Raw genomic sequence first — 17267 nt, forward strand, 5'->3', positions numbered from 1 at the left:
ATTGGAATTAAATGCACATTTTGAGATTTGATGACTGTTTACAGCCCTTGTCTCCTGTTGAGAAAGAGTGTTTTACTTAATACTATTTCTTGGCGTGCCCCACAGCTCACTTGGCTAATCTTCCACCTGTGGCACCGGTACTGCGGTTTCTTGTCCTGGTTGCTCCTCTTCCAGGACAGCTCTCTGCTGTGGCCCAGGAGGGAAGCGAAGGATGGCCCAAGTTCTTGGGCCCTGCACCTGCATGGGAGACCAGGAGGAAGTACCTGGCTCCTGGCTTCAGATCGGTATAGCACAGCAGCTGTAATGGCAATTTGGGGGGGTGAACCAACAGAAGGACGGCCTTTCCCTCTGTCTCTCTCTCTCTCTCAGTAACTCTGCCTGTCAAAACAAAAATGCTATTTCTTGAACTCTTTACCTAGTTTAGGGTTGCCCTCATGATCATTAAGTAAACTGAAAACAGATTTTTGTAAAAATTAAGAGTCAGAACAGTAGATGGAGGAGAAAGAAGAGTTGGAGAGCGGGCAGGAGGGATGGTAGAGTGTGGAGTATCAGTTTCTATATTTTTTTAAGATTTCATTTATTGCTTATTTGAGAGGTAGAGTTACAGACAGAGAGAGGGAGAGACTGAGAGAATGGTCTTCCATCTGCTGGTTCACTCCCCAAATAGCCGCAACGACCACAGCTGGGCTGATCTGAAGCCAGGAGCCAGGAGCTTCTTCAGGTTCTCCATGTGGAGACAGGGGCCTAAGCAACTTCCACTGCTTTTCCCAGAGATAGTAGAGAGGTGGATTGGAAGTGGAGCAGCTGGGACTCAAAATGTTGTCCATATGGGCTGCTGGCCCCCTCATCATATCTTTTCATTTTTTATTTTTTAAAATATTAATTACTTTAATTGAAAGTCAGAGGTACAGAGAGAGGAAAGACAGAGAGAGGTGCAGAGAGAGAGAGAGAGAGAGAGAGAGAGAGAAAGGTCTTCATCCAATGGTTCACTCCCCAATTGACCGCAATGGTCGGTGCTGCACCTATCCGAAGCCAGGAGCCTCCTCCAGGTCCTCCGTGGAAGCAGGGGCCCAAGGACTTAGGCCATCTTCCACTGCTTTCCCAAGTCATAACAGAGAGCTGGATTGGAAGTGGAGCAGCCGGGACTCGAACTGGCACCCATATGGGATGCCAGTGCTTCAGGCCAGGGTGTTAACTCACTGTGCCACAGCACCAGCCCCAACACTGTATGCTTTTAAATGTGTATATTAAAATTTTATAACATAAATGTAATTTCTACAAAATATTAAAAATATATTCCAACATGCTATTCCATGATAAACACACAAGCTAAAATCTAAAATTTTTGTAGAGAGATCAACTTTCACATTCCACGACAAGATTTCCCAAGGGCTTCCTCACCAGAAATTCAGCAGTTTTCTGCATATGGCATCAGAAAAATAACAGAATAAATTCTATGAATTTAAACTGCTAAAGTATAATAGAGATGAAAACATTGTACCTATTTCTTAGGTACATTTCCCTGGGCCTGGGAGTGATCTAAGACTGCGGATAGTTAAATTCTAAGATGAAAATTCCTCTATTTTCAAGTTTTAAGGTAAAAAACATGAATTCGGTTCTTTGGACCCAATACTCACCTGGCAAATGGAATGGGTCCTCTGCAACGTCTAGGAATGGGTCCTGGGTCAGGTAGGTGGCTCTGAGTTCCCTGGGCTCTGAAGGATCAGAAGGTCTCCACAGCCCAGTCAACACCAAGCCTCAGAACTGAATAAACCTTGACTGGGCAAGGCCTTTATACAAGAGGAGCAAGCCCCGCCCTGATGGGGTTACTGTAGCAGAGAGGACTAGGGGGAGGGGCACTATTTCCCATCATTCCTTGGGTGAACTCCTTTCCAGGTGATTTAGTTAACAGCAATTGGATCACCCTCAAATTACACAAACGTACTCTTGATTGAAATGAATAACTATTTGAGAGGTAATACTTGTTAATTTTTGAAATCCAGATAGATATTCTCTGAATACACCCATAAAAAGGATATTATGTATAAAAGCCTACATTAATAGAAAGCTGAAGTATATTTTTATATTCACAAATTGATACACGATGCCGGATTTAACTGTGTTGCAAAGGCAAGCCCTGCAGCCAAGTACTTGGGAGTGCTTTTGCTGCCCTTCCAGGTGTATATAGCAGGAAGTCGGGTGATAATTGGTGCAGCCAGGACCCCACCCAGCACTGTGCTGGGTTGCCATCAGAGCAAGCAACAAGTTAAACCTGGATAGGTAGTTAACCTGTGTGCTCACACATCAACAGTCAATAACAGGTTGCAAGTCAGGGAATGCTGTTACTTCTGGATATTGGATGCTGATGTTGAAAGCCACGGATTAACCAGCGCCCCCATATCTCCCAACCATAGGGAGTTTTTAGAGTTTGCCAAAATGGTTGTTTTTTCAATATACACTCCTTCCAGATTAAAGGCATTTCATTTTTTTCTACATCTTTGCAGAAAGATATTAGCTTTCTATACGGTATTATCCCACTGTTATTTTATTTATGGGGCTTTCTTGTGTCATGAGGTGTGCACATACAGCCCATATTGTTAATAGCAACTTCCCAGTTGATCATTAATTTAGTCTTCCTTACTTGATTATAGCAGAGAGGCTGAAGCTGGTGTGCATTTCCGGGCTCTTGCCCTGTGGCACACCAGTCACTGGATGCAAGCGCTGCCCTTAACCTTGCTACCCCGGTCTGCACACCTAGAGATCCAGGAACACACTGGCCAGGTGCACTGCTTCCCAGAGTGCACCAGGATAGTTTGGCAGCCTGCTTCTGGGGAGATTGCCTGTGGAACTCCCTGGCTACAAAGACTCCTTCCATTGTGCACTCCTCCCAGGCAGCACAGGGGAAGGGAGGCCTCCTAGCTCCTGGAGCAATGGCTGGAGCACAAAGGACAGGAGCCAGCAGAGCCATTAAGGCTCAGTCTGCACTGGAGCTGGGTAAGAGAGCACCAGGATCACAGCCCCAAAGGAATCCAGAACCTCCCCATCAGCGTCCTCAGGTGTGGTCTTGTCTGCCTGCTGAGCCTTGCTGCGCTCTGGAAGATGGGACAGATCCTGCATCCACTCTGACGTTGGTCCCAGCCATCCCCTGAGGGGACACCCAGGCCCCATTGGAACCACAAGATGACTTTGGACAAAGGACGTTATGGGGGCTTGAGTGCAGCTCACTGAACCACCAGGTCCTTGACCATTTTCTAAGTTCTCCTTTCTAACTTCTTGTGCTGCTGGCACAGGGTGCGCCTAGGAGAAGCCATGATTTTTCACTATCTCAGATCAGGCACATTGGGAGGCTTGCATGCCATGGCTATCTCCAAGGCCCCTGGGAGCCTGGTGTCCTGTTGTTGCCAGCAAACTTGCCTTGGCATTTCCCTGGAAGCTTGGAACCACCGCTGCCGCTGAGTTTGAAAACACAGGGTTTTTTCACGGGGGATAGCAGCTTTCTTTGAAGGAGGCTTCTTCATCTCCAGATCCCTAAACCCAGAAGGGGAGCTGCTGCCAGTCTTATCTCAGAGCCTGGAGCAGCCTAGGAGTCTCATTTACATATCTCTTTGGTCTCTAACCAGCACCTGGAACTGCAGGAGTCCCTGGCTGGAGTCTGTATAGCCACCAGGTCCCAGGGTCTGTGGGAACCCTCAGACCTTAGCTCCACCCCTGGTGGCATGGACTTCAGGGTTAAGCCAGAACCCAGGATCAGAATCTTTTATGCTCTGTCTCTATTGATTCAGTGTTTTCTTCATAGATGGGTTTAGTACTTTGTATTGGATACATTTAATTTATTTAAAATGACAAGAACAGCTGTACCTTGGGCTATAGAGTCAATGAGAGTTATTGATTTCATAACTAATGGGTTCCCCAATTCTTTCTGTGTAATGTTTTTGGATTGTGTCTTTCTTTTTTTCTCTCTGAGAAACGGGTAGAAAAGAGGATGTTAGCCATCAAGGATTTTAATCAATGTCTTAGGAAACTTATAAATCCTTTTGACAAGGTTATCTTTATTTATATTTTGTCATGTCTACAATGGTTGGCTTTATTCATTGGTGTATGTTTATATAGTGGTATAAGAACTTGGCCAGAACAGCCTTGGCCCTCATCCCAGAATGGAGATTTCTCCTGCCCAGCACACTCCAGGTCAAGCTTCCAGAGCTGTCCCAGCAAAGGAAGGAAAGATTAGTCTCTGTGTGGCACTGCCTGACCTGTCACCCAGAGCACAAGACAGAAAGGGAGGGAATCCCAACTCAGAGACTCTCTGCTCAACACTGGGATAAGAAAAAAAGGACAGTAGAAATGACCAGAGAGAACAATTCTTTAACCTGATCTTCCCACATAAGTGTGATTTAATAATTAAAGGAAGACGCATTCCTTTCAGGATGTGTTTCTCATCAGATGAGCTACACGAATGCAGCATTTTAGGGAAGAGTCACAAGTAATATCTGGTTTCTAACTCTTCTAAAATAGATGGAAATATACATCCCTATGTTCTTTTTCTATGGATGACCTAGGAAATTTTTAATCTAGAAAGTTTGTAGGTCCCCCCACCCCCCGTCTCTCTCTCTGTAACTCTGCCTTTCAAATAACCAAGCATATCTTAAAGAAAACTCATTCAAAATACACTGGTTTCAAAACAGAAGTGGTGAATATGTCCAGGACCGTGGGTAAGTAAGTGATTTGTACTCACACAGACTACAGGCTCAGATGCAGTTCCCACTTGGGGGAGTGTGGCACAACATCCCCATATAGGTGTTGGCAGGGCTGTCCCTGATGAGGCTCCTTTGAATAGGCCACCTGGAGGACCCAGAACACACTGGTCAAGTGCACTGGTGCTGGGACCTCCCCTGGGCCAATTGGAAACCTGCTCCTGGCAAGCACTCAGTTGGGACTTCCCTGCTGCATAGCTCTTCCCTCTGGACACTCCTCCCAGGCTGGGGAGGGGAATGGAAATCCTGTGGCTCAGACCAGTGGGAGGCAGAGCCATGAGACTTTAGACTCCACCCCAGTCAGGAAAGGAAGCATCAGGACAGCAGAGAAGGTCTATGGAATCCTTGCCATTAATTTCCTCCAGGTTTGGTTCACTTTTTTATGATTTTATTTATTTATTGGAGAGGTAGAGGCACAGAGAGGGAGAGATAGAAAGGTTTTCCATCCCCTGGTTCACTCCCCAAATGGCTGCAACAGCCAGAGCTGGACTGACCGGAAGCAAGGCATCAGGAGATTCTTCCAGATATCCTACAGGTACAGGGGCCTAAGCATTTGGGCCAATTTCTACTGCTTTCCCAGGCCATAACAGAGAGCTGGATCAGAAGAGGAGAATCCAGGACAAGTACTGGTGCCTATGTGGGATGCCAGCACCACAAGCAGAGTCTAATGGCACTAAGCCACAGTGTGGCCCCATGGTCTACTTCTTGTCTCTGGGCTGAGCCTCATTGCCTGTGGGAAGGTGGGGACAGATTCTGCCGCTGCTCTGAAGCTCTTCCTCCTCCTGCACCCACACTTGAGGGGAAGCATAGGACTCCTTGGCACTGCTGGATATCTTTGGACGAAGGAAGATTTCCGGGTCCATGAGCGCAGTCCATTGAATCACCAAGCCCTTGACGGTTCTCACATCCTTCCTTCTAACTCCAAGCACTGCAGGGCCGCCCTGTGCCCTGAACAGAAATCTCCATCTGTCACCCACATGGGATTTCAGCACATGAGGGGACCCTATGTCCCAAGGATCTACCAGTCCCTGGCAGCTTAGTGTCCAAGTTCATTGGACTCCCCACAGCATCTCCCTGGGCCCAGAACACCCAGCATGTCTCAGGGAGACGCCCAGCAAACTTGACTTGGCTTTGCCGTGGAAGCTTAGAAGGACCGCTGTTGTGAGGGAAATCCATGGATATTTCATTGAAGGAGGCTGCTCCATTCTTAGATCCCTAAGCTCACAAGGCTAGCTGCTGCTGCAGTCTTAGCTGGGGCCTGGAGCAGCCACAATGAGCCTCATTTCCACCTAAGTTGTGTTGCTAAGTGGCGACCTTGACCTACAGGAGCAGCTGGCTAGAGTCTACAGACCTGCAAGGTTCCAGGGGTCTGGGACAGACATCATCCCTTGGCCCTAACCAGGTGGTGTGGACTTTGGGGTTTAGCCAGATCTCAGGATCTGAAGTTTTGTTTCCTGTCTTTATTTATTTTTGTAAGGAAAATTGGACTTTCTACTTTTCCCTGATTTTCACATATATAAAAATAAACACGTATTTTATTGTATTTTTATTTATTTTACAGGTAGACTTATAGACAGTGAGAGAGAGAGACAGAGAGAAAGGTCTTCCTTCTGTTGGTTCACTCCCCAAATGACTGCTATGGCTGGCGCTACACCAATCTCAAGCCTGGAGCCAGGTGCTTCTTCCTGGTCTCCCATGCAGGGGCAGGGGCCCAAGCACTTGGGCCATGGTGCACTGCCCTCCTGGGCCACAGCAGAGAGCTGGACTAGAAGAGGAGCAGCCAGGACTAGAACGCGGTGCCCACATGGGATGCAGGTGGAGGAATAACCAAGTGTGCTATGGCACTGTCCCTAAAAATCAATATTTTTATACAATGGATAATCATCTCTCTTGCTATTTTACATGAAATATCAGTCAAAGTATTCTATTTGCCTTTCCATGCTACTTAATGAAAATCAAAATTATCCAACTGTACACTTGAAATTGGTAAATCATATCCTAAGAATGATCTAGATCATAAAAAAAATTTTGCGCAAAAGCACACTATCAAAAATAGAAGTTGAGAAATACAGATCTAAAAATATATGGAAAACAACAGATGGAGAAAATGGAAAGAAGAGATAGCAGCTATTGTGTGGATTTGGGGTTTTTTCCTCATTCAGGCTGTCCACAGTGTCTGCATTCCTGAAGAAATGTGTGTGGTTCTCGAGTTGTGAGGAGCCAGTATAACCACCATAGAGGGCACCTGTTTGAGTCCAGGCTGCTCCACTTCTAATGCAACCCCCTGTTAACGACCCTGGGAAAGCAGCCAAGGATGGTTCAAATCCTTGGGCCCCTGCATCTATGTGGGAGACCCAGAAAGAAACTCCTGACTCCTGGCTTCAGCTTGGCACAGCTATGGCCATTGAAGCCATTAGGGGAGTTAATAGGCAGGTGGGAGATCTCTCTTTGTCTCTGCTTTTCTCTAACTTTGCCTTTCCAAGAAATAAATAAATCTTAAAATAAAACAGGCTTGTGAGGGCATCAAACCTGGCAGTGAAGACACCACAGATGTTCAGAAGGGGTGCTTCCCTCCTCTACCAGAGTTTCCGGGTTCAAGTCTCAGCTTCACTCCCAAGTCCAGCTTTCTGCGAATGGGGACCCTGAGATCCAGCACATATGTCTCAGACAGGTGGCTCCCTGCCAGCCACATGGGTGACCTGGATTGAGTCTTCACTTCCATTTTCCAGCTTCCTCTCCCAGCATTTGGAGAGTGAACCAGCAAATTGGAACTGTGTGTGTCTCATGTCCCTGCCCCCATCTTGTTGCAAACAAATTAGTAAATGAATTAACTTTGTATTTATACCAAAGTGAATGCCTGCTATCAGCAAGTTCAGGGACACGAAGAGCAATTAGGCAAGTTTTATTGTAGGAGAATCCCTGCCTCTGAAAATGTCCTGCAGTCTAGGCAGAGTCGTGAGAAGAAACTGAATTATTTTCCTCCTGCTGATTTATTGCTTTTTCTCCTTTCTCTCTCTGAATTCCCTTTGTAAGAGTGTCACCAGTTGCTGAAAGTGAGGGAAATTCCCTGTGATAAAGCAGCGTTGCCAAATGTTGGACCCCAGAATGTAAATCTTTCCCCAACAGTGAGTATTCTAGAAGATGAAAGGTTTACATCTAAGTGAATAGGTGACTGGTATCAAAATTCCAAAGTAATAACAAGGCTATGTTAGGGACCAACTGAATGTGTCTCTGGGAACCACTGGTTGAAACTGAATGCAAGACACAGCATTCCTCTCCATGCAGCTTGTCCCAGGAGCTCTCATTCCATGGCCCTGCCCTTGGAGCAGCTGTTCCCAGGGACACTGTCCTCACCTGCTGAATGCATGTCTGTCCTAGCTTCACCACACACTGCACCCACCCCAGCCTGTGGCCATTGTACTTTAGAATTCATTATTTTGGAGGGTACACAAGTCTGTGTTCTGGCAACCCACAATTCATTCTGCCTCTTTTAATGGCCCTGTCTGCTCTCCCCTCTGATGTAGATAAACAAGGTCCTGCTATTTCTGGTTGTGTCTGTGAAGGTGGTATAAGTTGAGACGAGCATTTGAATGACTGTATTCATTTAGGATTCTCCTCCCCAAAACCTATGGATCTCATCCAATCCATTGACTTCCTGAAGAGAGCAAAAGGCAGGAGAAAGGAATGCCCTCAGCCACTGTAGTCTTTTGGGGCGTGAGCCCCTCTCTCTCTTTCAGGCCCCTCTTTATTTTGCTGTCAAATAAATAAATATTTTAAAAAACAGCTCATGCTTATAGATAGAAATATTGCTGGTATTTTATTATTTGTTTCAAATAAATTTCATGGTGGAAAATAATGTAGACCTTAACTTCAAAGTGAGAAGCAAGAATAAATCATTTCTAGTATTTAGCACTGCTTGCAAAATTCCCAAAGAACATATTGAAACGCGAGCTATAAAAGTTGCAAATACTCCAATTGTATTCTGAAACAAATTTTGACCTAGACAAAGATAAATAACATTTTGCTACGATTTCCAGGAATAAAATAAACATTCAAAAATGGCTTTCATCTGTGAAGCCTACACTACTACTGTGACACAAATATTCTTTTAACAAAATGTAGAAATAGTCAAAAGGAAAGTAGAATGAGAAGGGAGGAGGCTTAAATAGGTTTCCAAAACTCCATTAACCAAAGAGTTTAAAGGAGTATCGTCCAGTTGAACTGGCAAGAGTAGAAGTTTGTACCTTTTCAGGACATCCAAACGTACACGAATCTCTCTATGCCAAATGCTAAATGTGAGACTCACTTGTACTGAGAGAAAGAAGGATTAGGAGCTTCTGCTCAGGGTAAATGAGGGCTCCACACAGAACAGCAGAGTCCAAAGTAATAACATACTGATTCTATGGAGGAGCTCATTTAATTGAAATAGAAATATTTGTTTCTTGTTTTAAAACTTTTACTCTTTGAAATTAGTAAAAAGAGACCCAGGGAGAGCTAAGAAGTAAAGACACACATCAAAGGAAGCGTGATGATGCCCACCGCTCTCCTGGTAACGTCAATCCTTACATCAGCAAGAGGGAGCACTATGTAGAGTCTGACAGCTTTCCTAGGTTACCTCTCCTGCTGCCCATCAAACACTCTGGACCCTGGATTCAATGCAGGAGTTGAGGAGCAGCTCCCCAGGCAAGTCAGTGGTCATCCACTCAACCATGTCCCCTATCAGAAGATAAGATGACCAACACATCTACCACCGTGTGCCCCACAGCCCAAGCAGTTCCTTGTTTACCAAGAGCTTCAATTACTTGGAATTTCTCAGGGATGGAATTGGGGATGATGATGGGCGGTACCAGCTAGCATTTACATGCATTCCTCAGAAAAGCCATCCCTCCAGATTTACCGACTTGATACAGAGATACAGCACCACCTTCCCCTCATACTAGCGTGGTCTACGTTTATTGAGATAGAAGGTGGGAAGAAGGAAAGGAAAAAAGCAAGAAAATAAAAGGAGCAGGGACAAGGGAGTCCTCTCTATGACATTTGGTCTTGAACATTTTTTGTGGAGATCACTGTCACTGTCCAGGCTTCTAGACTGTGAGCAGAGCTCAGTCAGAGTCTGAGGAAGATGAGCTACACACAGCATCCTCGCTCATCCCCATCTTCCCTGCAGCCTCATCTTCATCCTCACTGACAGAGTCTGAAGAGTTACTGCCTTCATCCTCTTCTCCATCTTCCTCCACATCCACGTCTGCCCCCTGTGAGGGAGGAGAATCCACCTCAATATGCTCTGAGCGATCTTTCCCGAGAGCCTGCATCATCTGCTTCTCTACAGGTGCTTCTTGGGAACTCCTTATTGATGTGGGCTGCAGATACCCCTGTCTGAAGTTGGGGTTTGGGCCTCCGGTCATGCGCATATTCCTCCCCTTGCCACAGTTGGCTTCTTTGTAGACAGCATATTCCTCAGGTGACAGACTCTGCAGCCAGAGGTCCAGGTTCACCTTGTACTGTCTCTGCAGCTCCTCCGCCTGTCTGGTAAAGTGCTCCCTCTGGCTTTGTGGAACACGCTGCCAGGGCCTGCTGACCTCCACCATGCGCTCCCTCGGGTGCAGGCTTCGCAGCTCCGGACTGCCCCATAAATCTTGGTGGAATTTGTGGTATGCGTTCATAGGGGGCTCCTTGGGCTCTCCAAGGAAGACCAGCTTCCTGGACAAGCCATACCTCTCTGGAGGAGACCTCACATGTTTCCCATTTCCCGGAGACTTCCTGGAGGCCTGGGCTTGGCCCTTCTTGAAGAAATCCGATTTCTTGGAGTCCTGGACCAGATCAGGGTGATCTTCCCTGAACCGAGCCAGTTTTTCCTTATAATCCTGCTTCTCCCTCTGGAAATCCTGGAAGTATTTCTGCTTCATGTGCTCTGGGAGCTGCTTGTATTTCCCAGATAGGATTTTGGTGAGCCCTTGGTTGCTGAGGTTAGGGTACTTTTGGGAGTAGTGGGGCCGCATCTTCTTGAAATAGCGGATGTAAGCAGTCAGGGGTTCTTTGGGAAGTCTGGATGTTTCTTGTAGCTTTTCTGTCTGATGTGTTCCATAGTTCCCACGACAGTTCTGTCAAGTTGTAGAACTTCCTGAAGTGAGAAGAGATCTGTAATTATCTCAGTTGGAGAGCTTCCCCAGCAAATCCTCTCAAAGCTAATTTCCCCAGGGCAGATGTGACTGGGTTGTTCTCTGTTTCCGTGGAGTCCGGTGGATGGGAGATTATTCTCTATGCATTCCAGGATGTTCTTTTGTGGAACAGAAAGCGTAGTCTAAAGCAGTGCTGTGGACCACTCTTAAAGTCCTTGTTGTGTACCATCCTTGACATGTCTCAAAGTTTTTCTCCCACAAGACTCCAAGAATGTGTTTGTGGGCATCCTATCGTCATTCAGCAGCTCTGAGGAGAAAGGGGAGGAACATTATTCTCCTTCACTAAGATTAGTGGGAAAACCACAACTCACTCAGGGTACATCCTTCATACATTTCATGGGCTCTGCAGTGTAACTGGAAAACTGCCACGTCTGAAATGAAATCTAGGCTTGCCTTTGACATGCTGCATTTGCGCTTTTCAAAATCTCCACCACACCAGCCTCACCTACTTTCTACCAAATCTCACCAGAGCCTATTAAAAGGGAACTCAATAAGACAAGCAGCAGACCACACACTCAAGAAGCTGAAGTGACTAACCATCCTGATGTCACAGTAAAAACACAAAAATGAAGGAGGCATAACATATAAAGGAAGGACATTCCCTGTAGTGACTGAATGTGAGCACAGTCTGTGTTGAGTTCAGAAGGTCATTCCCTGTAGTGACTGAATGTGGCCACAGTCTGTGTCGAGTTCAGATACCCTTGACTGAAGGTATGACTGAGGATCCGCAAATGCACACCATGAGTGCTGGCAAGTGATTGCCCAAGTACTAGGATCCCTACCACCCATGAGTGAGGCCCAGAATGAGCTTTAGCCCGACCCAGACCGAGCCATGCCAGGTATATGGGTAGTAAACCAGCAGATGGAAGAGCTCTCTCTCCTCTTTACATTCTTCCTTTCTAAAGTATAATTTGAAATATGTTGCATGTTCCCTGATTCACTTTACAGTCTTTTGTATTCTCACGATATCTCAGTTTCCTTTTTGTCCAGATTCTCTCTGTTCTCCGTTACTTCTCTGAAAAGCTGAACAAGTAAAGCCAGAGACTCTGTCCCAACAGATGCTGGTAGATGCTGTGAAGGAATGTTTCTTCATCGGGTTTGATGTCATATCTGTAGAGGCAGCTGGTACTTTGATAGAGGTAGCTGCTATGACAAAACCTGGTTCCTGGTCACAAGGGTTCTCTCTCAGTGGTTGCCCTGTAGAGCACTGTGTCAGTCACCAGCAGGGTGGTAGCTCTTCTGGTCATGGCTCTGCTCTCTCCATCCTGGGACACCAGCAGTATCATTCCCAGTCAGTTCTGAAGTTCTTCATCAGCAAATGAATACACACACACACTGCCTAGTAACATTTTTAAGAGATTTTTCAAAATTTATTAGACAGAAAGCATTACAGAGAGAGGGATAGACAGAGAGAAAGATCTTCCATCTGCTGGTTCACTTCCCAAATGGCCACAATGGCGGAAGCAGTGCTCATCAGTAGCCATCAGCCAGGAGCTTCTTCTGAGTCTCCCATGTGGGTGCAAGTGTCCAAGCACTTGGATCATTCACTGCTGCTTTTCCATGCACATTAGCAAGGACTTGGATCAGAAGTGGGGCAGCAGTGACACGAACTATTGTCTGTATGAGATGCTGGAGCAGCAGGTGGAGGCTTAGCCTAGTATGCCACAGTGCAGGCCCCTTGATAATATCTTGATCAATTGGAGCTAGTACCATTCCTGAAGCAAGGGGAGATGCTGTTACCCACTGTTTGGACATTTCTTTAAATCTTGCCAGTCCAGAGATACTTAAGGAAACACCATTTAATGCTATCCTATGAAAGCACTCAATTGTTGAGAATCAAAACTCTGGTCCTGTATTCTGTAAAATTGGACAATTTGCACTTATGATGATTTGATTTCCAGGTAAAAAAACAAAAGCTTTGAATTTTTATACTAGAGCTACTCTGCACGACTTAATCAAAATCTTAAAACTGCTAGTATAAAAACAGAATATTATTTTTACTTGGATTCATCAATACATGGATTCCAGGAGTTTATTTGGAGATGGGAACCATCAGTTAGTGTGATAAATGTGCTTGAGCCAGTTTATGCCAATATTTTCTTTTCAGTTACCAAAGAGGGAAGATTCAGACCTAACTCTTCCCTAAAGTATCAGAAGACTAAGGGAAGCTGACTCCATAGAGCAAATGATAATTAAGGAGGTCGGCATCTTCGAAAAAAAAGCCACCAACTGGATCGCAGACACCACTAGATGCAGCCATTATAGACCATGAAGAGCCAAAGAAGACATGAATACGTGTTAGAATTTCCAGACAAAGTGGTCGTTGCTTCGACATAGAGGGTCAAAGCTGCATCCTGCGGTGCTGGCAGACCATATGGGCATTGGATCAAGTCCCAGCTGCTCCACTTCTGATCCAGCTCTCTGCTATGGCCTGAGAAAGCAGTGGAAAATGGCCAAAGTCCTTGGGCCCCTGCAATTGTGTGGGAGACCGAGAAGAATCTCCTGGCTCCTGGCTTCTGATCAGTGCAGCTCCAGCCATTGCGACCAACTGCGGAGTGAACCAGCACATGGAAGACTTCTCTCTCTCTCTCTCTCTCTCTCTCTCTCTCCTTCTCTCTGTATTTAACTCTCACTTTCATATTAATAAATAAATCCTTAAAAAAAGGAAATACCAAACCCATTACCCTAGGCCTGGAGCGATGTAAGACTGCTGTTGGTTCAATACTAAGAAGAAAATTCCTCTATTTTCAAGTTTTAAGGTAAAAAAGATGAATTCTGGCCAGCACCGCGACAAACTATGCTAATCCTCGGCCTAGCGGCGCCGGCACACCAGGTTCTAGTCCCGGTCGGGGTTTCAGATTCTGTCCCGATTGCCCCTCTTCCAGGCCAGCTCTCTGCTGTGGCCTGGGAGTGCAGTGGAGGATGGCCCAGGTGCTTGGGCCCTGCACCCCATGGGAGACCAGGAAAAGCACCTGGCTCCTGGCTCCTGCCATCGGATCAGCGCGGTGCGCCGGCCGCAGTGCGCCAGCTGCGGCAGCCATTGGAGGGTGAACCAACGGCAAAGGAAGACCTTTCTGTGTCTCTCTCTCACTGTCTACTCTGCCTGTCAAAAAAAAAAAAAAAAGATGAATTCATTTCTTTGGACCCAGTACTCACCTGGTGATTGGAATTGGTCCTCTGCAACTTCTTGGATTGGATCCTGGGTCACGTAGGTGGCTCTGAGTTCCCTGGGCTCTCAAGGATCAGGTTTCCACAGCCCAGTCAACAGCAAGCCTCAGAACAAAATAAACCTTGACTGGGTGAGACCTTTATACAAGAGGAGCAAGACCGCCCTGATGTGGTTACTGTAGCAGAGAGGATTAGGGGGAGGGGCACTATTTCCCATCATTCTTTGGGTGAACACCTTCTCAGGTGATTTAGTTAAAAGCAATTGGATCAATCTCAAATTACACAAACGTTCTCTTGATTGAAATGAATAATTATTTGGGAGGTGATATTTGTAAATTTTTGAATTCCAGATAGACATTCTCTGACTACACCCATCGAGATAGTTTGTATATCTATGGAAGGCCTTTCTTTCTGTCTCTCGCTTTCTCTTCTCAAATAAGTTAAAAAAATTTTTTTTTAAAAAAAGGAATGTGCTTGGAATAACATAGATTATCACAACTTAAACTGAGGGTTGATTGAATATGGTAGTGCCTGTTCAATCCTTGCTGCTCCACTTCAGATTCCTGCTAATGCAACTGAGAAAGCTGTTGAAGATGGTCCAAACATTTGGACACCTGCATCCAAATGGGATTCCCTGATGAAGCTTCTGGGTCAGCCTGACCCAGCCCAAACTGTCTGGCAGTTTGGAGAGTGAAACAGCTAGTGGAAGATCTCTTTCTCTCCCTCTCTCCTTCACTCTGCCATCTTCTACTGCTTGCCCAGGCCATAGCAGAGAGCTGATTGGGAAGGGGAGCAGCCGAACTGAAAGTGGCAATATTTGTTAATTTTAGAAATCCAGATAGATATTCTCTGAATAAACCCATTGAGATAGTGTGTATAAAAGCCTAAATTAATAGATGGGTGAGTGACATGTTTACACTCACAAATCAATACAAGGCAGTAATGTATAGGGTTAGACATATCAATAAGTATCAAAGGAAGAATATCTGGAAATATAATTCTTGGAATTAATAGCAGTAAAACCTGCTGGGATAATTTTTGAAATTCTGATAGATATTTTCTGAATGTACTCATCAAGGGGATATTATGCATAAAAGCCTAAATTAATAGAATGTTGAAGTACATTTTTACATTCACAAATTGATACATGATGCAGAATTTAATTGTGTTGAAGTTATAACTTTAGTGATAACTTTCAAATTAAAACTTTAATATGTTGAACTTATATATAGGATTGGCCATATCAATAAATACCAATTGAACTATACCTGGAGATATGATTCTCAGAATTAATAGTAGTAAAACCTGCTGGGATGATTTTACCTGATTGCTGTTTTATGTCTTTAAGTGTTTTGATTATCTGGAAAAGAGAATTAACCACTGTTTCAAAACAGTTGTAATAAGGCATGTATATCTCATAGAAGTTTCAAAAGAAGACAGGCCCAGCCGGTGCTGTGGCAATGTAGGCTAAGCTTCCTCTTGTAGTGCTGCCATATGTTTGCCAGATTGTGGCGCAGCTGCTCCTCCTTGGATCAGGATTTTGCATTGTCCCGGGAAAGAAGTAGAAGATATGCAAGTGGCCGGCAGCCACGGCTCACTAGGCTAATCCTCCGCCTTGCGGCGCCAGCACACCGGGTTCTAGTCCCGGTTGCCCCTCTTCCAGGCCAGCTCTCTGCTGTGGCCAGGGAGTGCAGTGGAGGATGGCCCAAGTGCTTGGGCCCTGCACCCCAGGTGAGACGAGGAGAAGCACCTGGCTCCTGCCATTGGATCAGCGCGGTGCGCCAGCCGCAGCACGCAGTCAAAACAGCCATTGGAGGGTGAACCAACGGCAAAGGAAGACCTTTCTCTCGTCTCTCTCTCTCACTGTCCACTCTGCCTGTCCAAAAAAAAAAAAAAAAAAAAAAAAAGATGACCCAAGTGCTTGGACCTCTGCACCCAGCTGGGAGAGCTGGAAGAAACTCCTGGCTTCATAATGGACTCAGCTCTGGTCATTGCAGCCATTTCAGGAGTGAAGCAGCAGATCTAAGACCCTTTTCTCTGGCTCTCCTTCTGTCTGTAATTCCAACTCTCAAGTAATAAACTCTTACAAAAATAGATTCACAAAAAAAAAGGCTACTTAGTTATGTTGTTTCAATAAAAGGAACATTCCATGTCTTTTGTCAGCTATAATTTGTTTAAAATTCAATGAATGTTAATATTATTGCTGATAATAACGATGAACCTGGGGAACACAGTTATGTGAAGGAAAAATAGAAAATGCCATATATTTTGTAATTTCAGTTCCATGAACCTATAGATGAAAGGATTAGGAGAATTAGAGTGGCTCATTTGTCTGGTGCCTGAGGAGTGATGATTGGCAGATCACATACAGGTGAGGAGTCACACATAAGCCAGGAAGCCCAGAGAACTCACACATGCCCCACCCTAATCCTATCTCCCAGCCCCCAAAGAACAAAACTTTTAGTGCAGGGTTTGAGAAATGTTCCTCTGTTATATAGGAGAGATACAAAACTAGAAGAGAATGAAACATTTTTCCACCGTGATTCGGGTTGTTTTAGAAATCAAAGGTACATATTCGAACTGGTGTCCCTCATCTCTACAGCACAGTGTACATTTCCCCTGCACGTCACCCCACTGTTTGTAACCAAACACTATGTCCCAGGACCTCTTCATCGCCTAAATGAGACAATGGAACTCATTACTGAACGCCAATAAACAACACCAACAGCTTTCACAAGAATTATCTTGTTCTCGGTTCTATTAGTCAGAGCCTCCGATGACATTTAATATATGCAGATGTATTTTTATAAATGCAGAGAAGATGCCACAAATGATGTTATAAACAGCCAGAAAGAAAATTCCCTATCCCTGGGTAGAGTGTGCCACTCTGTAATCTGCACCATACTTTACATTGTATGCCGATTCTTCACTGATTTGCACATCTGAGCAGGCATGTTTCCAAACAGTTCAGAGAAACAGAGAAGAAGAGCAAAAGAACTTGAATCAACAAGTGACTAAAAGAGAATGTGTATTGCCAGGGATGGTTGAGGTGTACAATGTGCATTGCACACAAAATTAGCATATAAATATGTAAAATACATTAGTAATATTTATAACAATAGCTATTTAAAATGTTTAGTGTATAAGAAATTTAATAATATCATTAATG

At 45.1% G+C, this 17267-nt stretch overlaps 1 protein-coding gene across 1 annotated transcript; it reads right to left on the minus strand.

Annotated features, from left to right (window-relative positions):
• Nucleotides 1-9853: 9853 nt before the first annotated feature.
• LOC138846053 (upstream-binding factor 1-like protein 1) lies at nucleotides 9854-10750 on the minus strand. The gene has a single exon (XM_070060561.1). It carries the CDS (start codon nucleotides 10748-10750, stop codon nucleotides 9854-9856), a length of 897 nt encoding a protein of 298 aa, XP_069916662.1.
• Between the last annotated feature and the right edge of the window lie 6517 nt (nucleotides 10751-17267).

Source organism: Oryctolagus cuniculus, chromosome 1 (genome assembly GCF_964237555.1).
Source record: "Oryctolagus cuniculus chromosome 1, mOryCun1.1, whole genome shotgun sequence".
NCBI lineage: Eukaryota > Metazoa > Chordata > Mammalia > Lagomorpha > Leporidae > Oryctolagus > Oryctolagus cuniculus.

Bases quoted from the DNA above. Each gene is read 5' to 3' on its own strand.
- LOC138846053 (XM_070060561.1), bottom strand. From the start codon at position 10,750: ATGCGGCCCCACTACTCCCAAAAGTACCCTAACCTCAGCAACCAAGGG.